The 26,704-nt window shown below is 35.4% G+C and overlaps 2 protein-coding genes across 3 annotated transcripts; one reads left to right on the top strand and one right to left on the bottom strand.

Annotated features, from left to right (window-relative positions):
• Nucleotides 1–1,232: 1,232 nt before the first annotated feature.
• On the bottom strand, nt 1,233–6,345 carry LOC132629913 (histone deacetylase HDT1). Of its 2 annotated transcripts, none has more exons than XM_060345330.1 (10): nt 6,191–6,345; nt 3,920–3,990; nt 3,627–3,835; nt 3,489–3,517; nt 3,360–3,398; nt 3,114–3,262; nt 2,336–2,389; nt 2,153–2,243; nt 1,640–1,742; nt 1,233–1,555 (listed from the first exon to the last, which is right to left on the bottom strand). In XM_060345330.1, exons 1-10 carry the CDS (start codon nt 6,201–6,203, stop codon nt 1,492–1,494), a joined length of 822 nt encoding a protein of 273 aa, XP_060201313.1. In that variant the 5' UTR covers nt 6,204–6,345; the 3' UTR covers nt 1,233–1,491. The 2 variants fall into 2 exon arrangements, with proteins under 2 accessions (XP_060201313.1, XP_060201314.1); XM_060345331.1 differs by having other exon boundaries at nt 3,360–3,399; nt 3,499–3,517.
• A 1,283-nt stretch (nt 6,346–7,628) lies between these two features.
• On the top strand, nt 7,629–17,509 carry LOC132629912 (delta(14)-sterol reductase). Its single transcript, XM_060345329.1, has 13 exons — nt 7,629–7,773; nt 7,868–7,985; nt 9,915–9,985; nt 11,202–11,258; nt 11,402–11,493; nt 12,265–12,312; nt 12,922–13,042; nt 13,131–13,177; nt 14,352–14,433; nt 15,432–15,508; nt 15,647–15,766; nt 16,882–16,956; nt 17,044–17,509. Exons 1-13 carry the CDS (start codon nt 7,726–7,728, stop codon nt 17,195–17,197), a joined length of 1,110 nt encoding a protein of 369 aa, XP_060201312.1. The 5' UTR covers nt 7,629–7,725; the 3' UTR covers nt 17,198–17,509.
• The last annotated feature ends 9,195 nt before the right edge of the window (nt 17,510–26,704 follow it).

Here is a 26,704-nt window from a genome sequence, read left to right as displayed (position 1 = left end):
ATTATTGATAAATAAGGTATCTAGGTTTTAAAAAAAAGTTTTTAAAAAAACCCGAACAAAAAACAATCATAGGTTTTAAAAAAAAAAGAAAAAAAAAAGACCCAAACTAAAAAAATCAAAATTTTCAACACTTTGGGAAAACAAAAGCCTATCCATGAACCAATACGAGATGTTTCACCAACGAGAGTAGGAGAGCACAGTACGTAATTATATACTGTGAGACAAAAAATCTTCTTTCTAAAGACCAACACCTGTGAAGGACAATCCGCGCAAAAAAATGAAAAAGAAAGGCTGAGGAACATAACCACAAGATACCAATAACTTTCTTTAAATCAAATTTGAACCTCACAGAATATAACAGTCTAACATCAAAATAGACATTAGGCCTAAGTTCAGACATAGTTCACCATAGCAAAATATGATGTAGCTGAACGAACCTAACTGTTGCCTTTACATCATATATGAACCATAGACTTCACAAAAGAATGTATTGTTCTACCCTTATTTCCAAACAATTCAATTTGAAGATGTATTGTTCTGTTGCTTAATTTTACAGCTTGCTTGGATGGTTGTTACTTGTTACATATAGTTTCATAATATATTGTATTGTATTATTTTAACGAATATAATATTTAGATGAACTCTATGGTTTCTTATCCTTTAAAGGGGAAGTTTGATCTTCTCCACCACAAAACAGATTTGATTCCACTTTCCAGTTAGACAGGATAGGTTAGGCATTGAAGGGAATTGGATGATGATAAGTGTAATCATATTAATTTGGATTTGGCTTTATCAATCTGTTAGAACGTCTTTTTTTTTTCAGATTTCCCAACAAATAACACTTGAAAGACATTGTAGTATAAAGGATTGAAATTTGTTAGAAGCTTTAGCTAACCACCACTTAAAAAGAGGTTATCTTAGACCAGTAGTGTGCAACCCCACAAGTGTCCCCCTAAAAATTCAAGGTATAGCTAATTCAGCTTCACTTTCCAAAACAATGCGCTAGTGTTTCAGATATAGGTGCACTGCAACATGAGCATATGGAAGACTCACTATACTCAAATCTGCTAGTGCTATCATTTGTGGGTAACCTTCAACATTTTCAACTTTTTGTGAAAACAAAAGCTTATGCCCCTGGACCAATACAAGATGTTCCCAACGAGAGCATGAGAGAACAGGATGTTATTATAGGAACTGGAATAGATAAAAAGGAAGCTGAGGAACATACAGCATTACACCAATAGGCAAATAACATTCTATGAATCAATCCAAATGTCATCGAACATAACAGTCTAACAACATCAAAATAGACGTTTGACCTAAACTAATACCCCAGAAATAGTTCACCATAGCAAAATATGATGTAGCTGAACGAACCTAACTCTTGCCTTTACATCATATGAAAAAAACAAAACTAAGAAACTCTCTTCTGATCATGGTTGACAACCAAACAAGACTGGTCGGTCTACCCACATGTGTCTCCTTGTCTATTTACTTTCCAGCACTGTGCTTAGCTTTTGAGTGAGATTCCAGAGCACTTTCAGAACCAAAACTCCTGCAAGGAAAACCAATACATGAATGCACCAAAATCCAAATGCACTTGTAACAAATCTAACAACTTTTGGTGTGTTAAAACTACCTGTTGCAAGGCTTGCAGTGATGAGATCCAGCTGATTTTGGAGTCTTACTGGCTTGTTTTGAGGGGTGAGGTGTTGCTACATGGACAGCACCTTTTTTGCCATCTAAATCACCCAATAGGAAACAGTCAAAAACATGATCCTCCCCCATATAAAGATTACTAGTTATGCCACAAAATTGCACCAATCAGCCAAAAGTAGTGGTCAAAAAGGATAGCCTACACTTCTATGTACTTTACTAGTTATGCTACAAAACTGAGCCATTTGATAACAAGTTAGCAAATTACTTATTTTTGGTCACAGATACAGAGGTCAAGTTATCCCGATCGAAAAGGAGATTAGCACCTACACTTCTATGTACTTTACTAGTTATGCTACAAAACTAAGCCATTTGATAACAAGTAGCATATTACTTATTTTTGGTTACAAATACAGAGGTCAAGTTATCCCGATCGAAAAGGAGAATTAGCACCTTCTCAAAAGTACTTAACAAAAAATATAAGGACAAGACGAACCAGTTTTTTGAGGAGTTGTCAATTTTGCCTTTTTATCTGTGACAGGTGTCTTTGTAGCCGAATCTGCCTTCCTCTTTTTTGCAGGCTCAGCCTAAAACAAAGAGATGAAACCAAATAATGACAGTAAATCATCCTCCCCAAAAAATTCAGAAAATAGAAAGGAAGATCAAAACTATAAGCTACCTTCTTTGGAGTTTCCTCCTCACTCTCATCAGAATCATCATCCTCGTCGTCACCCTGAAGATACAAAGAAAATACAATCAAACTTCTCTATTACGGCTCGTTTGTTCAGATATTCTTTGGCAGCTAGAGTGAAATGTTGCTATAGAGAACATATAAACATCACATAAAAAATTGGTTCCAAAAGAATTTGGCCGTTATAATGACATGCTATAGATGATGGCTGTTTTAAAGAGGTCTGAAGAATGTATACACAATAAGATCCTCATAAGTCCCATTCAATAAATTACACCTAAACAATAGAAAAGCACAGCCAGAAAACTAGATAAAAGAAACTGTTTAGCATTTCAATTTTGCAATGCATCATTTACCAGAGTATGCTTCGGGGCATAAAGAGATAAAACTGTTCGGTCATTCAATATAATTCAACACTATTAAAGCACTTTTAGAAAATCCAGCCCATTCCACACAGCACCAGAGTTGATCAAGTAATGTTAGAAAAAGAACCTTAAAAGTTATCGGACCACAGAGTTCATTATGAAAGGAAGACTTTTGAAACTTGTGGTCTAAAATAAGCAATAGATATTTGTGTGGCTATAAATCATCCCATTAAGAGTAAAATGGGAAGTTGAAAGTTAAATTGTTACTCTAAATATAGAAACGTGTAATTCTTATAGGGACTTACTAAAAAAGAAAGTGTCACATAAATTGGTACGGAGGTAGTACTACAAAAGACAATGACAGTAATTTAAACACCGTGAACATATAACAACAATTGTACCTCAGAATCATCTTCATCCTCAGACATTTCATCATCAGAACTCTCGTCTTCATCATCTTTACTAGGTTCCACAATCTTCACCTTTTGCTTCCCTGAAGCAGAAGCCTTTCCTGATTTCCCTGCCTCCTTAACCTTATCCTCAGGCTTTCCTGAGCCAGTGAACCATGCAGACAATAATATTAGCCAATTAAAATCTCATTTATTAAAATGACATATTATCTAGGAAAATAGCACTATTCTCCATACCATTGTTTGCAAGAGTGAGGGGGATGTCCTCATCAGACTCTGAGCACATAAGAAGTTAAGAACATCAGTCAGTTAAAATCTAATAACAGAACAATTAAGGTGTCCAAACAAAAGAAAATGTGCATTTACCATCTTCGTCATCTTCATCATCCTCTTCCGTGAACCAAAGAAGTTAGGTCAAGGAAACAAAATACACAGAAAAATTTACATTGGAAGAAAAGTAAATGTATAAAACAAAGAGAGTTAACAGACAAATGAAAAGGATATTCCTCAAACGGGTTAGTGGCCTTGTAACCAAAAAAGTAGACACTTCCACTTTTCAAGTTGTGAGATAATTCAAAGTCTCTATCAAAAACCAGGTCAAACTGCTGTTGAGGCACCTTCTCTGAGTTGAGTGTCCCAAGAACAAGTTTCTTGCCATCAATACTCACGGACAAGCAGGCACTTTCTGCCTTCTTCAACTCACCTAGAGATGCCTGCAGATAAAAAGCATGCAATGAAAATAAGATAATGACAACTAAAAATAACTAAGCTTATCAAGTTGTAGCAAATTATGAAACCTGTGAAAGATGCAAAACCATCCCATCTCCAGGCTGTACAGTTAAAGGCTCACCACTTTTCACCTCAGCACCTAAACACAGGTAGAAATTACAATCAGAAACTGAAAGTTCTGGAATTGCAAAACAGCTAATAAATTGAACATGCTCGCACAAATAAGAGGAAATTGAATTTTGATTTATAGTTAAAACTCCATATAACCAAAACAGAATTCCCGGGAAACAAACTTTTTCATTGTATGGTACACCCCACCCAACCCCCCTAAAACCAAACTTAAAGCCCACCACCAAGAGCACAACCGCTTTTCCACTCTGCCCTCACCCCAACCAAGGCTTCGTTACCACTAGGCTATACCTCAACTGTGCTTCCCAAAAACAAAGACAACTCATTTTGTGTTAAGGATCAAAGATGCTAACTGAGGCTTATGGTGAAGAATTTAACTTGAATACACTATACACTGATAATATAAAAATATTTCCACAACATCAGTAACTGCAAAACACGGTGAAGTAGCCTGCTAGGCTGCTACAACATGTTCAATTACATCAGGAGTGTAAAATTGTTTAAATCCAAAAAACATTTCATAAAGCGCATCTACAGTACCAAGAAACAAATAGTCTCTGCTCAAACAACAAGTCTAATAATACACCGTGCCCAACTTATTGCAGATGGAATAAAAAACAGCACCATAACTTGGCATCATCATGCATCCACCCATTGTGGACTACATAAAACAACCCCTTTCTCCGAAACAACAACATACCTAGTATAATCCCACCAGGTGGGGTCTGGGGAGGGTAAAGTGTACGTAGACCTTACCCCTACCTTGTAAAGGTAGAAAGGCTGTTTCCGATGCACCCTCGGCCAACCCCTTTCTCCGAAACACCAATTTTGAATCTTAGGTTTTCATTTCATTGTACCAAACTTTGTTTTACAACATCAAGAGTTCACTTTTAACACCGATCATTTCATATAATCAAAGTAATAGGTGAAAATCAAAGAACCATAAGACAAACATAATCACAAAAAGCAAAAACAAATGTAAAATTGGTCACAAGCAATTGAGCAAGCAGAGGAACAAACATGCATATATATATTTAAATAGTTATGTAAGAGAAAGTATATGATATCATGTTCAGAAATAACAACTCATACATAATGAGCAAGGAACTAGAAGAAAAAACAAATTATTAGCCATCGTTTTTTATTTGTTAAATAGGAACTGTTTATACTACTTATTTTGTTATCTTGTTATTATATGTCTCACCAGTGGCGGAGCTAGGATTTCCGCCGAAGGGGTTCAAAATATAAAAAAGTAAACATATGAAGAAGACTAAGGGGGTTCAACGTCTACTATATATACATCAAATATAATTTTAACCTTGTAAAAACAGTGTTTTTTTCCGCCTAGGGGGTTCGGATGAACACCCTCGGCATAGTGTGGCTCCGCCACTGTGTCTCACAACAACAACATAACCAGTCTAATCGCACAGGTGGGGTTTGGAGAGGGTAGAGTGTACGCAGACCTTAAACATGCATATATATATATATAGGGGCGGAGCTACATAGGGCTGAGGGGGTTCGGAAAAAAACATTGTTTATACATGGTTAAAATCATTATTTGAACCCCCTTTTGCTTCTTCGTATGATTACTTTTTCATATTTTGAACCCCTTCGTGAAAATCCTGGCTCCGCCACTGTATATATATATATGTACCAACCTCAACATTTCTTCTACCAAAATCACACAAAACATTAACACTAAGAGCCTGTTTGGATGGGCTTATGCCTATAAGCTGCAAAGAGCTTATAAGCCAAAAAAAAATAAGTTGGGTAGTCTAACTTATTTTTTTTTTGGCTTATAAGCTGTCAAATGGGCCCAATTATTTTTTTGAGCTTATTTTAAGCACAAAATGACTTTAAGCTGGTCAGTCAAGCACTCAAAAAAGCTGAAAACAGCTTATAAGCAACTTATAAGCCAATCCAAACGGGCTCTAAAACAAACATAAAATACACGAAAGAGCAAGTGAAACCAGAACAATCAGAGATAAAAAAACACAAAATGCATGTGTCTGCACTAGCCTCAACATTGCTGCTAACAAAATCACACAAATTTTATTTGATAAAGTAGTAATAAGATTTCACAAGTAGTAAACATTAACAGCAAAACAAACATAGTATTTAAAAAAAAAAAAAAAAAAAGAGCAATTGAAATTGAAATGATCAAAGACAGAAATATCAAACAGAATGTGTGTGTGAATAAGAGAGTTTACCCCAAAATTCCATAGCTGCTATTAGGGTTTTAGTGAGGAAATTAGGGTTTTGAGAGAGAGGAAATGGAGGAAGAGAGAGATTAGGGTATGTTTGTGTTTTGTGGGTTTATAAGCGGGAGACTTGGGTTTGGGCTTTGATATTCTAATGCCCCTCTGACTACTTATTTGGATTAAAAATTTTCTTACCGTTATCTTTTGGCTTAAAAATGTCCCTACAACTCACGGTTGAATAGTTGACTAGATGGGGCTGTATAAAAAAAAAGTCACATGGCTTAAAAATGTCCCTACAATTAGAAATATGGATTGGTCCAGATATTAATTCAATGTGAATTAAATTACTCAACTCATATATATTGATGCGACCCAATCCATATTTCTAATTATTAACCCCCCGCCCAACCCACCCTGTGCGCACAAACCCCACTCGATTCCTTTCTTCTTCGTCGTATATTCACGAGGAATGTGATGACTAATATACGTCGCTCATATTTTATCATTTACATATATAATAGATGATCATCACATTAGTTCGATAAAATTATATTATTACTGCTACTCTCGAGTCTAAGAAGCAACAACAATTAGTAAAGCTATAGGAAATTAGTCACAAAAATTGAACAAAGAAGAGACTTATACGGGAGATTGGGGGAAACGAAATGATTTTCTTCGCTTCCTACAACAAATTACTCTCGCGTTGGTCGAAATGAATTTCCTATACAGATGAAAGATGTAGGGGTGGTGGTTAAACATTAATGTTGGAGTCGACTATATTATAAATTTAATTAATAATTCCCCCAATTATTTTTGTTTTTCAAAATAGAAACACGATAAAATGAAAGATCAACAACTAAAAAGACACCAAGAAAAATTGACACAACTAAAAAACATCTAGGAAATTAAATTAGAATCCAACTACTAAATGGATTATTCAAGCACTGTCCATAGCAGTAGCACTAGTTACATGCCCCTATTTTGCTACTCTGTGTTGAATCACTCAAATATTCATAGTCGTACGACCGGTCATAACTCATAGAGACTAAGGATTCTTTTGGTTGACTATTGATGGACTTGTTAGATATATGGGTTATAACTAGGGTTGCGCCTTTATTCAGTAGCTAATTCGGTATTTACCGAATACCAAAAGGTATTAATATCTCATACCGAATCCGAACTCGAATACCGTAATTTTGAAACATTGCTCCCAAATACCGAATTACCAAAACTTTCGATTCGGTGTTCGGTTTGGTAATTCGGGTTTCGGCATTTTATGCCCAACCCTAGGTAGTGAGGCTGTTTTCGATAACTCCATAAATTTCAAATAAAGTGAAAAAAAACATTTGAAATCTATGGCCAAACACCTACTAAAACTTAAAATATTTTGTTAATTTTTCTGTCATGGTCCTTCAAGTCACAATTTGTGAATTTCCACCCATTAGCTTTGCATAATTAAATACTATAAATAGTAGGCGGATATCTCCACCTAAACATACTGAAGTGGATTGAACTAAATTGGACTTCACTATCTGACCAACAATATGGATCTCAATCATCTTTTCAATTCACTCTCTCCATCATGGACTTCGGTCAGCATTTTTTTTCTTCATTCTTGAATATATCTATACAATACAATCAGTTTTTTTTTTTTTTTGCTGATTTTGTTCTTCTTGGTGAATATAGGCTGCTATGTTGCTATCTTTTTTTCTTTATTTAGCAACCGTTGGATCTATTCTACCTGGAAAACTTGTTCCTGGTGTGACTTTATCTGATGGAACTCGTCTTCATTATCGTTGCAATGGTAACCCCTTGTCTTTGTTTTTCCTATATAATGTGCATTGGTGTATATTTTTATAGGCGGAGCCAGGATTTGAAATTTATGGGTTCTGAACTTGTGACCAAATGTATTACTCCATCCGTCCCATAATAAGTGTCACCTTAGCTAAAACTACGCATATTAGAAGCTAATAATGCAATGTGAAGTTTACCAAATTACCACTATATAATAAAAATAAATTACTTTTACCTTTTGATTAGAGCATGCACAAGAAGTAAACCTTTTGACTTGGGAATCCAACAGTGCCAAGTTACTATGCGGCTCTTTCCAATCATCATTTAGATGTTACTTCATTGTCTAAGGCTAGAATTGAAAAAAACTAGTCAATTTATGTCTTGGTTTCATAAGGTGACACTTATTATGGGACAATTTTTTTTGGCTAAGGTGACACTTATTATGGGACGGAGGGAGTAGAAGCTTATTTTAGTTATTTATATTTTATGCTTGTTTAGTGGATTTCCTAATACTATCAGGGATCGTTTGGTTAGTGGGATGGGATAGACAAGGATATCACAGAAGATTAGCTAATCCCACCATTTTAGTACAAAATGGTTCTTGAGACTAATTAATACTTGTTCATGGGGTAACTTTATCTGATGGAACTCGACTCCATTATTGTTGAAATGGTAAACTATATGTCTTTGTTTTTTCTATCTATATAATGTGCATTTGTGTATATTTTGATGGGCGGTATCAGGATTTGAAGTTTATGAGTTCTGAACTTGCCACCTAATCTATTAGTAGCTTGTTTTAGTTATTAGGTTCACAATTAGATATCTATGCTTATTTAATGGTAACCCCATGTCTTTTTTTTTTCTAGATAATTATGTTGTATAATTTGAGGGGCAGAACCAAAATTTGAAGTTTATGGGTTCTGAAACTTGTCATTGAATCTACTAGCTTGTTTTAGATATTGGGTTCACAATTCAGTATTTATGATTATTTAATGGATTTCCTAATACTATAGTGGTCGTTTGGTTTGAGGTCAAAATAGTCCCGGGATTACAATCCCGGGACTAATTTATACCATCTGTTGGTATTATTTTATACCATCTGAAAGATGGTATAAAATAATCCCAGTATAAGTGGGTTAAGAAGGTATGAGTTGAGTTATTCCAGCACTAATTTTTATACCACGTTTGGTACAAGGTATAAAATAATCCCGGGATAAATCTATACCTTATACCAAACGTGGTATAAAAATTAGTACCGGCATAACCCATGTTATACCTTAAACCAAACGACCCCTAAGGAGTAGTCTGGTTACCAGGATGGGATAGACAAGGATATCTCACGGGATTAGCTATCCCACCTTCTATATGGGATAACTAATCCCACCATTTTAGTACAAATTGGTTCGTGGGACTAATTAATACCCGTAACCAAATGCGGGATAAAATAATCTCGTATTTTATTTTTATCTCGGGATTGTTATCCCTTATCCCACCAACCAAACGATCCCTTGATATGCGGGGTTATTTTATCCCACCTTCTATATGGAATAATAATCCCACCATTTTGGTACAAATGGTGGGATAAAATAATCGCCGGATTAGCTAATACCCCAAACCAAACATGGGATAAAGTTAGTCTGAACTCCTACTTAATATTGTAGTTCTACCCCCATATATTTTCATATGTTGTGGTAGGATTTGAAGTTTATGGATTATGAACTTGCCAACGAATCTATAGCTTGTTTTAGTTAATGAGTTTACAGTTAAATCTTTATGCGTATTTAATGGATTTCCTAAAACAAACAAATATAGGGTCTATGCAAAAGATTACTGGGTTGGTCCGAACCCGTACTTAATACTGTACCTCTGGCCTTGTATATTTTCATGTTTCTCTATCTGGGTCAAGCTCAGATTGTTAGTTTTATTGTTTCTATTTCAGGCTTGTTATCACTTCTGTTGTTGGTTTTGCTTCTTGGAGTTGGGTCTCAGACGAATCTTGTTTCACCTACTGTGAGTGTGAAATGTTTCTTTTTGTAGCAACGGATGTACATTTTAGTCAGATGGTGTAATTGTACTAGTTGCTATTGGGTTCATTTGCATCCCTGTTTTAATTTTGTTTACCCAAATATCATTTGCGAAAGCTTCTGATGTGGATGAGTGAGGAACAGTTTCTAGCTATACTTTGTGTAGTATTAATGAGAGTGAGGATTTATGATCATTGTTCCCAAGAATCTCAACTCAGGTGGAACAAACATTCTATTGTAATTTTCTTTTCCCAGCACGTATGAGCTTACAGAGGACATGACCCTTGATAGGCGGGTATGGAGGTCGAGTATCAGGGTGGAGGATTAGAAGGTTACCGCGTGGATCATTTTTCCGTGCCAGGAGTACTAGTAGCTTTTTTACGTCCGGTTATTCTTAGATCTCTAGGGTTATGTGCTTGTTTATTTGCATTCTGTTTATCTTATTATCTCGCTGCTTTTACTGTCTTTTCGTACTGATGCCTTTTCATCTTTGCTTGAGCCGAGGGTCTACCGGAAACAACCTCTCTATCTTTACAAGGTAGAGGTGAGGTCTGCGTACACTCTACCCTCCCCAGACCCCACCTGGTGGGATTATACTGGGTATGTTGTTGTTGTTAGCACGTATGAGCTTGAGAGATTGAACAACAATTTATTTTCCCTTGAATTCATCATTCCCTGTAATAACATTAAGTTTAGGAACTGGTTTTGTAATTTCAGTGAATAAGAAATATTTGTGACATCATATGTTCAACAGTATTACGGTTATGACTCCAACTGCTGTAAACCTATCTTTTGTTTTTGCTCCTACTTTTTTTTGAAATTGTTACTTTTCTTTTGCTTTTTTTTTTTTTTTTGGTTATCTTCTAGTGTTGTCAATCTGTTTTTTTTTTTTTCAGTATCCCTGGAGATTTAGTTGGTCAAGTACAAAAAGAAGTTGTCAATCTGACTTACCTTCATTACTGTAGAGAATTACTTGGTTAAGTATATTCTGCTTTTGATGTGATTGCGCAAATTGATCCATTAAATAGCACTTTATTTGGCTCCAAAAAAGTGCTCCCGCATGATACATCTCCAAATGTTGCTGAAAACATGAAAAGATCCAGAGTGTTGTATGTTTGGACTACTGGAATGCATTTCTCAAGTTTTCTGTTTTTGGTATTACTCATAAAGAGATGAAATCACTTATTCATAATGCATTGCAGGCAATAGCAGACAGAGGACTTGAGCTTTTGTCCACAACATTTATCTTTAGTGTTTATGTAAGTGAAGATTGTCATACCATAAGAAAGTTATTTCTTCTTGATTGTGCTTTTATTGACACAAACTTTCTTGTTCTGCAAAAAATTCCTGTCAAATTTCATTCTGACATATTAATTTTATGCTATGGCTGAACAATATTTAGGTGACATTCATGCTTTATTTGGTTGGATGCAACTCACGTGCAAAGAGTTCATCACTGAAACCTCATGTCTCAGGAAATCTAATCCATGACTGGTAATACAATCGACTCTATGCTGTAGTTTATATTCCAAAAAGTTCTTAACATTAATAAAACGGTAATATCATTCTTCATTGAACTAATCTTCTCATCCATCCTTTGATTTTTTTTTTTTTTATTAGATGAAAAGCCATCCATCCTTTGATCTATCTTGTGTATTTTTAAGAGAGTTTCTGAATTGTTATCAAGTTACAGATTTTTTTTGATATAAAATAGTAAGAGCGGGAGTGAATAATTTTAATTTCAAAGGCATTTAGTGCCGTATTTCAGCCTTTGTACCCAAGAAAGCGTATGATCTGATATAAAATTTTTCTGTTTCTTTGTGTAATGCTCTTTTATTCTCCTTGGCCTTCTTTTATCCAAGGGTCTTTCGGAAACGGCCTTCCTACCTTCCAAGGTAGGGGTAAGGTCTGTGTACACTTTACCTTCCCCAGACCCCAATGTGGGATTTCACTCGGTTTGTTGTTGTTGGGCTTCTTTTATCAGCAATTACTTTTGTTAATGTTGAGCAATGAAACACCTGTGAAATGGTAATAATTAGTCATACCAACCATGCTTGTGAGAACTTAAAAGGAAAAATTTGCAATGTCTATAATTGGTTCTGAGCTAAATATGACCTTTCTTAGTGAAGTGGATCAATTACTTATCTTGTGGTTTGCCACCAGATTGGAGCAAGATATTTATGTTGTGCTCTATGTTGAGATTCTTTTAATTTCATTGTAATGAATACTCTCCTGATATTTCTTGTATCCTATTTCCTTGACTAGGTGGTTTGGGATACAACTAAATCCTGAATTCATGGGCATTGATCTCAAGTATGTGCTCATACCTCAGACCTTGTTTTCCCCATTGTGACAAGTTATTAAATCGAGAATTAAAAGTTGTCATGATGTTATAATTTGATTATTTAGTTTATTTTTGTTGGATACATCCGCTAGTAACTTTGTATAATCCTTTCCATGTTGATGACCAGTCCATAAGGTGTCATGTCAGCAAATAGTGAGTTTTATATACCTTACTTAATTTAGCACTAAAAACGATTTTTTCCTTGCGACCTGAGTGGAAGACGATATAGAGAACCTTGTTTTACAGAATTTAATTTGTTTAGACTTTGGAGTGAAATGGGTTAAATGGATTGAAATTGAAATGGATATTAATGATTCATATGGCCGACTCCCAACCATTTGGGATTAAGGTGTAGTAATTTGCTTTTTACCTAAGTATAATAATTTCTTGACATGAAAAACTTGGATTTTTCTGATGAGCCGGGACTCCATTCCAGGAACCTTCAATCATAGCTAAATTCTTAGTCAAAGAAATTCTGAGAAAGGCCAAATTTTTTATTAATGACTGTCAGCTTCATTAGCAAGACTATTTGGTTATTCTTTTGACTTCTCTGCTTAATGATGAACTTTCTGCTGTAGATTTTTCTTTGTTAGAGCTGGTATGATGGGATGGTTACTTATCAATCTCTCAGTTCTTGCAAAATGTATTCTAGAGGCCAAATTAAGCCAATCCATGATTCTCTACCAGCTATTTTGTGGGGTAAGTTACTGGTTGTTCACTTCCACGTTTGGGCTTTAAGTATATGCTTGTGATATTTGTAACTTCTTTTCTATGCATTTAATTGCAGCTGTACATCCTTGACTACTTCTTCTATGAAGAGTTCATGACCTCCACGTAAGTTGGCAGCTTTCTTCTCCCTTTACCTTTTCAAGATAGCAAAGTTGCTGTGGAACAAAAAAACTACTTTTTCTTTCTTCTTTCCCCTTCATTAATTTAGGTCAGCCCTCCAGATTTTCATCTTCCTTTCACTCCCAATCTCTTCATCTTTATTTATTGTGTGGTTATTATGCTTTGATTTAAAATTTGAAATATGCAACAACAGTAGAAGAGAGTAGGAGAAGGAAATTACGGGCTTCAAGTGGCAGAGGGCCTGCAGCCTAAGAAAATGGTTGCACAAGGGAGGGTTTAGTTGTTTAGTCATGAGAAGCATTAGCTTAAATAGGATAATATGGTTGTTGGTCACTTTTGTGGTTTAACAAGGTAATGCTGGAAGTTGTATAATTATAGGATTGTGAGGTTTATTTGTGCCTCGGGCTTGTAGTTGGGTTAGGTAGTTAATTTGGAAGAGAATGGCTAGTAAATGGAATTAGAGCCTCGGAGGGTAGCTGGGATTGGTCCCTGGAGTCATGGTCTGAGATTCAGGAGCGGTGGAAACAAAGGGGGTTAGTGTAGCATTGGTTGTTCTACATTGGTCTTGGGGGTAGTTGATTAATAGCCCGGCCACAAGTGTTAATGTAAAACCAAAACAATTTTCTCTGAGTTTTGTATACATCCAATAACATGTTAGTCTAAATGAAGTGACTCTGGAGAACCTCTGATAGCTGTGCTAACATTTGAACCATAACAGCAATAAAATTACTGACAGACACCTGGAAGGTCTGTGTGGCTTACTACTGTTCACATTTTAGGATCGATTATAGGGATTTTGAATTGTGATATGATCCTATTTTAGTTTTGGTGAGTGGTTTTCATTTGTACGTTAAGGCTTTAATGCTTCTTGAGCGTGTACCAATTCCATTATGTAAGATTAACTCTGTTGGTCTGAGTTTATTGGGAGCATAATTTTGATCCGAAATTTGTATTTTCAAGGCTTGACCTTTCTAAGCCTTAAATGTCTAATAATTGGCAGAATTATATGTTTGTTTTGTCAGCCAGTTATTATATACTGACGGTGGTCGCCCTCATCTGTTCCTTTTACTTTTTTCTTTCTTTTAGTCTTATTATTAGCTTCTTCCATTAAAATTTTTAGCACATACGCTTGTGTAAAATCTTGTTTCTCCCTTTTCAGATGGGATATAATAGCAGAGAGGTTGGGCTTCATGCTGGTTTTTGGTGACCTAGTCTTTATACCGTTCACCTTCAGTATTCAGGCATGTAATCATAACCAATTCTTATTGCCACACACAATTCTATCCTTGCTTAAATGAAAATATGACACCCCTTGATGTCAGAATAACACAAATGTATAGGATGTAACTGAATTCTCTTCTAACATAAAGTTTTGAGGGACTATGAACTATGCGAACAAAAGGCATGTTTTTGTCCTCTGTTATTTTATCAGTATGTTTTTTCTTGTTTGAAGGTTGAAGTCAGAGTCTAATCTTATATAATCTTCTCTGTGGTTGAATTGATGAGAGCAAGGTTATGAGGTCTAGTGACAATTTGCATGATTGTGATTGTCATGGGGTCAATTTCATGGTTGGGTTGGTTAGTGGAAAGGAATCTAATAAGTTTGTGTTTGGACCCAAGGGTGTGGCCTAGTGGTCAATGAAGTGGAAGGAGAACCATGAGGTCTCAGGTTCAAATTCCAGTGTAGACAAACACACTAGGTGATTTCTTCCCATCCGTGTAAGCCTTGGTGGACAGAGTTACCCGGTACCTATTGCGGGTGGGAGGAAGCAGGTATCCCAGGGAATTAGCCGAGGTGCGCTCAAGCTGGCCCGAACACAACGATTATTAAAAACAAAGTTTGTGGTTGGGTACAAGTACAATTGATGTGTGTCAGATTGTATTTTAGACAAGTTCGTTGGTGTGTGCAAGGAAGTGCGAAGAGGGCTAATAATATATAGGAATGGGAGTTTTCCTTTTCAGGGCAGCCACAAAGTAATTTGAAGAAAATGGCATACAAGAGTAACAAACAGAGATAGATGAAGCTTATTCTGGCTTTCAACTTGGGGTAATATTATATTTGTGACAAATATAACACGGGAAAATAGTGTTTGGAAATGCGTGGTTTTCAATGTCTCACGCTTCTATCTATTTATACACACACTCTATACTGAAGATATTTACACTTGTTCAATGTGGGATATTATGCAAAGCTAGACTAGCCTATTTACTATCTAACGATATTTCTCTACCTTTTCAGGGTTGGTGGCTTTTGAGTAACAAAGTGGAGCTAACAACAGCAGCAATAATTGCCAATTGCCTTGTCTTTCTTATTGGGTAAGCATGAATGGCCCTCTCAATACTATTTTTCTCCACCATCTGTATTATTGCTCTGTTATGTTATGTCTTTCAGACTATTTTCTTTTTTGCTTTCACTAATGTTTCTTGACACGGACCCCTGTTTCGGATTGAAAGGTACATGGTGTTCAGAGGAGCCAACAAGCAGAAGCATATGTTCAAAAAGGATCCCAAGGCACCCATATGGGGTAGTCCTCCAAAAGTTATTGGCGGGAAGTTGCTTGCTTCTGGCTATTGGTAAGCTTTTGATCTTACTTTTTCGACTCTCTTCTCGGCATCTTAATATTCAAGAACACAGAATGCCTTTGTATTTGTTAATTTAGTTTTTAACATGTGGCCGCTGTTGGAAAGGCACATAAACTATGTCAATATTCAATACAAATAGCTTAGTATTTGCGAACATTCCGTTCTTGTTACTACCTTTATTCATTAGAAAAAAAGAAAACATTCTCAGTCTTGTTACTATCCTCTCATAGAACTATAAGAAAAAAGTAAAATAGTGGATGGGAAAAACTTATTTCAGGGACGATAAGTGTTCATTACTACTATAAGAAATGCTAAGTATAATATCCCTAGAATACTGATAAATATTTTAACAATCATAAAGGCTTCCAATTTTCTAACGTAGTTTGATCTTTCCTGCATCGGTTACATTTCTTTTGAGCCGAGGGTCTATCGTAAACAACATCTCTACCCCGTAAAGTTAGATGTAAGGTCTGCGTACATCTTACCCTCCCCAGACCCCACTTGTGGGATTACATTGGGTATGTTGTTGTTGTTCGAAGTTCAAGATTTGACGAATGGTGCTAGAAAGAGTGAAAATGGATTCTGCTGTTAATTCTTATGTTTTCGAGATATTAACTCTACCATTCTAAAGTCATAATCAAAATATTAAAAGTTTGACTTCAGCCCAAATTGTGTCTCAGAAATTCGGTACGAGGGAGTACATTTTGTTTTTGTCTAAAAACATTGATCCAAAAAGGTAAAGCAAAAAGGTTTGAGTGTCATTGAGTGAAAGGGAAGCTGTTAATATTGTCAACTTCAGGTCTAGATTTAGTCTGCATAGCCACCGCCTCGCGCATACCATAAATGTCACACTAGTTTTAGTGAGCTTTCAAAAAATTTCCCTATTAACCAGACCTAAGTGCTAGGATGAAATCATATGATTGGGTTTTCTGAATTTCGCATGAAATTTTGTGTGAGAAGGACCTATGATCTTTTATCAAGCAATCCAGGTATTAATGATGGTTTTTACCCTGGTTATAACATGGCATTGGTAGCAAAAGTGGCACATAAATTTCTCTTCAGTTCTTCAGATTTCGAAATTCTAAATCATTCTATGTTTCCTGAAGGGGCATTGCACGGCACTGTAATTACCTTGGGGATTTGTTGCTGGCGTCGTCTTTTAGTTTGCCTTGTGGTATAAGGTAATGATTTTGAATTCTTGCTAGTTCAATTTCAACGACATTTTGCTTAGTAGTGAAAATAATCACATCGCTCGTGTATGCCTGCAGCTCCGTGGTTCCATACTTTTACCCCATATATCTTCTTATTCTGCTAATATGGAGGGAGAGAAGGGACGAAGCTAGATGTGCGGAGAAGTACAAAGACGTGTGGGCAGAATATCGTAAACTTGTTCCTTACAGGATCTTACCTTATGTTTACTAGCTCAATCGTGCATTAGAGTCGGGATTAGCCTCGATGTTTGTACCATCAAAGCAAGAGAAGAGACAAGTGCTGGAAAGGATATTAAATCATAACAGGGTTATAGCTCTAATTAAGCCGCTTTCTCATCTCCTCTACGGAAGTAATCTTCTAATCTGTTTCTGTTAGGATCAACGTTGAATCGGGTTGTAGCTGATTGCTTTGCTTTTGAAAGTTCTTTCCGAACCAACTTGTACACTAGATTACTTTATCATGGCTGATTTTAAATAAAAATTTATGTGCTTCTTGTATTTAATGCAAACTCATCATTTCACATGTTTTAGAATAGCTTAATTTCAGAATTATGGTTTCAACTACAAAGTTTTCTACAGTTGGGCTCAAGATGCAAAGTTGAATCATTCTCTTAATCTACTATAGATTGTAGCAAATTTAGATTGTAACAGCAGTGTCCTAATGTAGTGTTTAGCCTGGCTTCTTTGTCGGAATAGGTTGGGATTGATCCCACCTTTGAAAGAGTGGTTTTATTATGTCAATATAGCTTATCGGGTTATCAAGTTGAACTGCCTTCTTAGGCTGAGAGGCGTAATCGATAGACAACAGATGAATACTCTTGTACTACCCCCTGTTGGTCCCGAGTGCCATTGTTGCTTATCTTTTTTTTTTTTTTTTTTTTTTTGTGAGGGTTCCTAGTGATGTGTCAACGACAATATGGCTTTTTGGGCGGGTGAACTCAGTGTGTATAATGTATTATACACTGCATATAAAGTGTATAATGTGCGTATATAAGCAATGTAAAGGGTTAATAAGGTCCAATATGATGAATGGCAAATTCGCAGGATACCCTTATTTTGGGGTGGCCGTTATTTTTTGTCCATTAAATTGGTGGTATTTAATTTTTGTCCTTCGCTAGACCCCTTGGTTTCGGGTGCGAATCCCTGCTCAATCAAAAATTTTAAAAAATTCGCAAGGTAGAGTTTCTCTGCCTGAAGTAGAGTTTTGCTACCTTCAGGCAGAGTTTGAAGTTTTGCCTTCAGGCATGCCAAGACTCTGGCCTTATACCTGAAGGCAAAACTCTACCTTAAGGCCTAACTTTGCTACAAAACTTTGCTACCTTCAGGGTAGAGTTTCTCTGCCTGAAGTAGAGTTTTGCTACCTTCAGGCAGAGTTTGAAGTTTTGCCTTCAGGCATGCCAAGACTCTGGCCTTATACCTGAAGGCAAAACTCTGCCTTAAGGCCTAACTTTGCTACAAAACTTTGCCTTATGAAATTGTCTTTTTTTTTTTTTTTTTAACTGAGCTGGGGCTAGAACCCCAAACCTCATGGTATTAGGCGAAAGGGCCAATAATTAAAGACCACCAATTTGAGGGCCAAAAATTTAAGACCAGTGCATTTGAAGGTCACTCAGCGCAAAAAAATGTACTAACGTGAAGCTAGCTAAGCCCTCTGACTTCTAATCGTGATCCAAATCAAGGCCCAATTTGTTGAGTGAACACCAAGATGGAGCAAACCAAGCCCTCTAACCGTCTGTTTCCATGCACAAAGTTTGGGAATTTTACGGAAATAGCTAGCCAAATTCATTATTTACTTTTTTTAGCCGGTATACATAGATTAACCAGCATATCATGCCGCCATATAAGATACTCGAATCAACCTCTAATATCATCGATCAATATCTTTTTGTACCTTAATACAATCTTCTTTATTCTCATATCTCAGTTATTCCATCAAATATTTAATATTTTCCGTCAGTACGATATCTTTCACCAACACAAATGTACTTTAGTACGGTCTTATATACGATATATGATGTGCACTCACCTATCAATTTGTTGCTACAAAAAGTACTACGTGTCAATTTCATGTGGTGAGAATGCAATTGTTAACCAATTCTCGAGGTTAGTACATTAAAGTCCATTAGAATAATATATATACTCGATCGGTTCTCGTTTTTTTATGTTGTTGCTGTAGTGGTTTACAAAGTAATTCTCATTACCATTATCATGAAATTTGTCTTTATTAATTTAATACATTAAACATTCCTAGTAGCCATGTATTCAACAATGAACTTACACGTGTTACGCTTAATTGCTTCCAAATTCTGTGAATTAGATAAGAAGCTTCAAAAGGGATTATTAAATAAAAATAGAGGCCAAGACCATATGTAGTCATATATATCCTAATCTTAGCTTGTAAATGTAGAGGCGGATTTGAAATCAAAATTTACTCCTATGTTTTTTTCATTTGAAGGTTTTGGATTATAAATTTATATGAACATATTTACTGAGTAAATTTCTCAGCACAATATATCTAATTTGGATTAAAATTACTAAATTTTGTGGAAGCCGTACTTTCCATGCTAAATCCGCTCACGTAAATGTACACATTGGAAATGCAACGTCTAATTGACAATTGTAGCACTTAGACTATGTTTTTTTTGTCCCTCAATTGGTGGTCTTTAACTTTTGTCCTTTAGGTAAGGTAGAATTTGCATGGATAATTCTGCTGCGGATTTGCAAAATTCTGCCATGTGTTTTTTTTATTTTTTATTTATTGAGCTGGAGTTCGAACCCACAACCTCGGGGTATTAGGCGAAGGGCAAAACTTAAAGACCACTAATTTGAAGGACAAAAATTAAAGACCACCCCAAATGAAAGAACAATCCCCTTCCTCTAACTTCTAATCCAAATCAAGGCCCAATTTGTTGAGTGAACACCAAGATGAAGCAAACCACGCCCTCTAACAGTCTGTTTCCATGCGCAAAGTTTGGAAATTTTACGGAAATAGCTAGCCAAATTCATTATTTACTTTTTTAGCCGGTATACATAGATTAACCAGCATATCATGCCGCCATATAAGATATTCAAATCAATCACTAGTATCATCGATCAATAGCTTTTTGTACCTTAATACAGTCTTCTTTATTCTCATATCTCAGTTATTTCATCAAATATTTAATACTTTCCGTTCTTACGATACCTTCCACCAGCACAAATGTACTTTAGTACGGTCTTATATATGATATATGATGTGCACTCACCTATCAATTTGTTGCTACAAAAAGTACTACGTGCCAATTTCATGTGATGAGAATGCAATTGTTAACCTATTCTCTAGGTTAATACATGAAAGTCCATTAGAATAATATATTCGATCGGTCTCGTTTTTTTATGTTGTTGCTGTAGTGGTTTACAAAGTAATTCTCATTACCATCATCATGAAATTTGCCTTTATTAATTTAATACATTAAACATTCCTAGTAGCCATGTATTCAACAATGAACTTACACGTGTTACGCTTAATTGCTTCCAATTTCTGTGAATTAGATAAGAAGCCTCAAAAGGGATTATTAAATAAATAGAGGCCAAGACAATATATAGTGATATATATCCTAATCTTAGCTTGTAAATATGAGGCGGATCTAGAAATTAAAATTTACTCCTATGTTTTTTTTATTTGAATCCTATGTTTTTTTTTATTTGAAGGTTTTGGATTATAAATTTGTATGAACATATTTACTGAGTAAATTTCTCAGCACAAAATATCTAATTTGGATTAAAATTACTAAATTTTGTGGAACCGTACTTTCCATGCTAAATCCGCTCACGTAAATGTACACATTCGAAATGGAGCGTCTAATTAACAATTGTAGTACTTAGACTATGTTTTTTTTAATCCTTTTCTAATGCACTTTCACTGTTTTTGGCTGTGTATACATATGAATGAACAAGATAACTCTTTAACCAAAAAAATGGAACAAGACAACTCGGTAATTGTGTGGAAATATTTAATTAAACACCTTTTTGGGAGTTTGGCAAAGTGGTGGGGTTGGCAATGACTCCAATGCACAGACAAAAATGAGTAAATTGACATATGGGGAGGTCGGTGGTCGTTGAGTACTTGAGATAATAGAGGGGTTGATATATCAAATCAAATTATTTAAATTTAATAGTTAAAAATTAAAGTAAGAATATATATCATTTGATTATAATCAGGTGATAATTGTGTATAAAGATAATATAAACGTTATATGTTTATTAATTTGATGTAAATACTAAGCGGGTATAGATTTTTTGGCAAGCGGTGGTCCTAAAGACTATTAGCTTTCGTTTGATCATACATTTTGGGAGCATATTTTGAAGATTTGTTTTCAAATCTTTATTTGGCCACAAAATTTTGACAAATTTTGAAAATAAATTTTCAAGTTCTGAAATTCTGGCTCAAACCTATTTTTGGACCAAGATTTATGTTTTGGCCTTTTTAAAATTTTTAAAAACTACGCCAAACTTTTGTATTTAAAAAAAAAAAACTATCTATTTATGACCTAATTAATTCTATCTACCATGTTCCTCCATTAAAGTCGTATCTACCATGTTTCCACAATTAAAGCAGTCTCTTCTGTAAAGTGAAGATTGTTGGTATAATGTGGGAAAATTATATTAAAGAATAGCTAGTTACTACCGTTCCTTTTTTTCCCTGCACGGATGGATCTTTGTATTGTGATTTGAATTGTAGTAGCTAGTAAGTCTGTTATTATTAATTGTTGTTAAAATATCATGTTCTGCATAATTTGGGATTAACAAGTATGTATATTTTGTATGACAAAAAGTGAAATATGTTTTGAAAAACTATGGCCAAACACATTTTTAAAACTTGAAAAGCTTTACCCAAATCAAGTTTTAAAAAAAAATGGGAATTATGACCAAACGCTAGCTAAGATAAGTCATCCTTTATGTCCCAACTTTAATAAATGCTTTTATCGTCTTTACTGATGCAGGCAAAAAGATGGTGCAATGGTGCATTCATATATGCTTCACTGTCCCTACAAAAAGAATCATTCCGGGTGTGTGTGCTGGGGGGTGGGGGTGAGGGGATGGTTGTGGTGGGTGTGCTTGGGGCGGGGGGGGGGGAAGAGAATTAGAGAACACATATGATATATGTATATACGGAGTGATTATTAAGAAAATACGAATTTTCGACAGGCGTTTCCATTGTAAAATCATCAGAAATATGAAATTTCTAACAGGAAATTCATCGAAAATATTTCTGACAAGCTAAATTTTCATCAGAATTTCACATGTTTTAGTAGATTCTTACTTAGTAACCGTAACTTGTATATATGCATTATACAATTAGATGTATAAGTAGCATAATTTTTATGTATGTAGACCGTTAAAAGTTATAGTGGGGGTGATAAGTACCTCTTAATTAATCTTTAACCAGATGTTTTTGATTCGAATCTTGACAATGAAGTCGTTTTTTATACGGAACGCTTTATCCTCAAAGTAAGGCTTTCCAAGCGGGACTCGGGATTAGCTAGGTCCTAAAGTGGTATTGGACACCAACTGCAAATCGAAAATAGACAAATAGAAAAGTTAGTTCTATTTAAATATGGGTCAAGGTAGTAATGATCTGAAGATAGAGCTCATATGCATTAAAGAGTTCAAATTTGCTTTGTGTGATTGAGCTTTAAGGTAATGCACAAACGTAATCAATGTTTATGTTTAATACTTCGTTCACTTTTACTTGTCCAGTATTACTTGTCACTTTTAGTATTTTAAGAAAAGACAATTTTTTTTTTCTATTTTACCCATAGTATTAAATACTCATTTTAAATCATTTTTGAAATCCAATAAAAATATGCACCAATTAATATGAGTACATTGATAAATTATACATTTCATTTATTATTTCTTAAGAGGCGTGTAAAGTCAAAAATGGAGAAATGAAAGTTAACAAAGGGAGTAAAAAATTTCACTTTTTCTTTGGAATTGAGACGGATTTTATCTATTATTCTCTCTCCCAAAATATATATTTTAGAAAATTTTGAGCGACGTGACTTATGTAAAAGTCATTTTATCAAGAAGTGCAAATGAAGTTGCACATAAGTTTAGTCTTATTTGTTGCCCCACCTTGATTTGTAAAGTCCCATGTTTCTAAAGAATCTTTAGAAATTATTATGAAAACTGATTAAAGTTTGAATTGTGGGCTCCACCTCCACTCAAAATATCTGTTACCCGGACGGCCTTCAAAAGCTATCATAGGACCAAACATTAACCTACGTCCGTACATTTCAACCTGTCTCCTTGGACCTAAATAATTATTTTTCTTTTTATATTGTAGTGGTTAATTGGCAATGAAAGTCTCCTATGAAGCTTTTTTCAGACAATTTCACATTAAAATGAGATGAAAATGTTAAACAGTCATATAAATACTAGTTTAGGATTCAACTATTCAAACGTCTTCAGAAATTCAAGGGAATAAAATTATGAGGCATTATGCCGGAACAGATACCTTGAGACTTGAACTTGCACTGTAACATATAGATATGTTTTGTTTTTATTTTTCACTCGATGTCAAGTATTTGCTTTGAGGCCTTGACTAATTTGAATTCACACCATATAAAGTGTTAGGTGTGCGACTAAAGTACCACATTGATAGCTGAAAAGAAAAGGGAGCTGTTTATAAGGAGTTGGATACTCTTAATGATGTGAGGCCTTTTGGGGAAAACCGTGCGGGCTTGGCCCAAAGCGGACAATATCACATCATCTTAAGAGTATCTTTGGACCGTTTTAGCCCAACAACTGGTATCAGAGCCAATGGTTTGGCGGGACGAGTATGAAGATGACGGAGTGTGGCGTGGGGCTCGGCTTAGTGCCTTTGCCCGTCTATGGGCCGGTTTACGACCTTTACCCGTAGTTTTGAAGACGCATTCACAGCCTTTGGGCTTCGGTGACCGTAAATACTCTGACAATGTGGGTGGCACACAGACGTGTTGAATCTCTGACCCGTGGTATGATAATGAGTCACGTGGAACTTAGTTCGAGAGAGAGATTGTTAGGTGTGCGAGCAAAGTACCACATTAATAGCTGAAAAGAAAAGGGAGCTGTTTATAAGGAGTTGAATACTCTTAATGATGTGAGGCCTTTTGGGAAAAACCGTGCGGGCTTGACCCAAAGTAGACAATATCACATCATGTTAAGAGTATCTTTGGACCGTTTTAGCCCAACATAAAGTTCACTAAAGGAGAATGCAACTTCTATTAGAATATTTATCATTATCCAAATCAGACACTAGATCAACGATTAAAGATGAACAAATCTTAGTCATTCCACCACAATTTTTGACACTATGGTCAAAGTTGTGATCTCAAATTCTCAATCAGTGGTCATCCTTTAGAGAACATGAACCAATCATACTTACCTAGCTAATAGAACAGGCATTCATTGATGTTCTCATAGGTGTTTCGACTTTACCTTAAGTCAACTGCTCTAATTTATAGTTCTTGAAAAGTATTTCTCCACAAATTTGGAAAATGTTTCAATCATAGCGACATGGATCTCCTTCTCAAGCAGGGAAAAAATATCATGTTTTAACCTGCTTATATAATCTGTTTTTAAAAATTTCTGTATGCTCTTCAAGAAAAGATATTAATTACTTTAATCTATAAAACAATTTGTCTAATTATTCTTCTTTTTCCTTTTAGCCCCTTACGTATTTAATATTCAGTAAGAATAAATCAAATGCGTAATAAATTAAAATAACTTCTTATTTTTCTAAAATATCAAATATCCACTCTTACATATGTTTATTGCAAATATTATTTACTCATCTTCTAATTTAAGATTAGAAGATTCAATAATAATTCCTAGCCCATGTAGTAATTAAACCGCAGAACTCCAATAATCACTCGCGTCGGATGACAGAAGCAATGCGCTTAATCAAATCTTTAGCTTTCTCAGCTTAATCAATGCTTTCAAACATTCAAGTTGACTTGCCTATTTATTGGCTCAACCTATTGTTGAACCATCCAATTTAGCCCATCTTAAAATGGATATGTATCCCAAATTGGTCCATGAAAAATCTAGTCAAAATATTTTCAAAAAGATATTTCTTTTGTTTGGTTTGTTATATCTAGTGGTAATAAACAAAAATAAATAAATTAAATACTTGAGAAATTATATAAGAACAAACAAGAAAATTAAAAATTTAGTAAGAGTAAGGACTTTTTTAGCCCATTTGACCAGTTCAAATTCAGCTCAACTAGCTCATTCGATGCTTTTAACCAAATGGTTAAGGTAACAGTGTTCCTGTTGGTCCTAATGGAGCTCAGCCGAATAGGCCCACTACTTAATTAGTCCAGCTTTCATTTAATTACACAAGGCCCAGTTCGGGAAATGACCCGTGGCCCAAAATGTATTTGTAATGACAGAACCTTCTAGACATGGGGATCAATTCATTTTTCGGATGAAATAAAGAAAATGATGCTTTCTCTCTCTACTTTCTTCTCTCTTTCGTTTTAGGGGTTTTTTTTTTTTTTATAGAGATTCGTTCAAATCATCCATGGAATCGAATCTAACATGGTATCAGAGCATGGAAATCGATTCATCTGGTCACAAGCTATCGTCCGATGTTACCCGTGTTTGAAACTGAAAAACTTTCGGGTAGTTTGCAGATTTGGGTGCAAATCTGTGTAGAAATCTTCAAATCTGTGACAAATTCGGTAATATCTTTCCTTGCTTTCTATTGTATCTGTTATTTCCGCATCAAGAAGGTCAATTTCGTGATTTTTCGTCACTGCTACAAACTAGGGTTTGTATTCGAACACATAGTCGATTACTGTTGTTCGTTTGCTTTGTAGTTGTTTACTTGCTGCTCGTTTGATTGATATCACGTTGTTGTTGTGTGTTCCGAGTAGTTAGTCTATTGTTGGTTGTTGTTAGTAGATTTGGATACATTGTTGGTTGTTGTTAGTATGCCGAATTCTGGTGTTTCTACTGCTGTTTGTAACACTCAGGGTTTTGAAGAGTTCACAATAGACTCTTCACACCCTTTCTACATTCATCCCTCCGATAGCCCTGGTAGCCAATTAGTTGCTATTCCCTTCAATGGGACAGGTTTTGTACATTGGCGTAGTAGTATGGTCACATCTTTGTCTGCCAAAAACAAATTAGGAATGATAACTGGGAAAGTTGCTCAACCTACTGAGAATTCTCCTCTTTACCCCTTTTGGGAAAGGTTTAATGACATGGTCAAGGCTTGGATTACTAACTCCTTGACTAGGGAAATTAGCATCAGTGTCATGTGTCTCCCCACTGCCAAAGAGGTATGGGGTGATATCAACGATAGGTTTGGACAGTCTAATGGGTCAAAGTACATACAACTGCAGAGGGAAATTAGTCTCACATCTCAGGGTTCCTCTGATATTGCCAACTACTTCACTAAATTGAGGAGTCTCTGGGATGAGCTCTCTTCAGCTTATGTTGGTCCAACTTGTACTTGTGGGGCTCTTCACAAATTTATTGAGGACCAACATCTGTTTCAGTTCATCAGTGGTCTCAATGATTCTTACTCAACCGTTAAGAGTAGCCTACTATTGATGTCCCCTTTACCATCCATCAGCAAAGCCTATTCCCTTCTCTAGCAAGATGAGAGTAAAAAAGAATCTCAACCCCCTACTCATGGTTTTTCTGGTGACTCAGACTCATTCTCTGCTTCTACATCCAACAACTC

This window comes from Lycium barbarum, chromosome 3 (assembly GCF_019175385.1).
Source record: "Lycium barbarum isolate Lr01 chromosome 3, ASM1917538v2, whole genome shotgun sequence".
NCBI lineage: Eukaryota > Viridiplantae > Streptophyta > Magnoliopsida > Solanales > Solanaceae > Lycium > Lycium barbarum.
Note: the sequence above shows the minus strand (reverse complement) of the source record. Positions and strands in the feature narration are given on the sequence as shown.

Bases quoted from the DNA above. Each gene is read 5' to 3' on its own strand.
- LOC132629912 (XM_060345329.1), top strand. From the start codon at position 7,726: ATGGATCTCAATCATCTTTTCAATTCACTCTCTCCATCATGGACTTCG. The intron at 9,986-11,201 runs GTGAGTGTGAAA...AATGCATTGCAG, and splicing joins CGAATCTTGTTTCACCTACT to GCAATAGCAGACAGAGGACT. The intron at 11,494-12,264 runs GTAATACAATCG...TTCCTTGACTAG, and splicing joins GGAAATCTAATCCATGACTG to GTGGTTTGGGATACAACTAA.
- LOC132629913 (XM_060345330.1), bottom strand. The intron at 3,836-3,919 runs GTTTCATAATTT...TTTTATCTGCAG, and splicing joins TGGTTTTGCATCTTTCACAG to GCATCTCTAGGTGAGTTGAA. The intron at 3,518-3,626 runs ATATCCTTTTCA...TCTTTGGTTCAC, and splicing joins GCCACTAACCCGTTTGAGGA to GGAAGAGGATGATGAAGATG.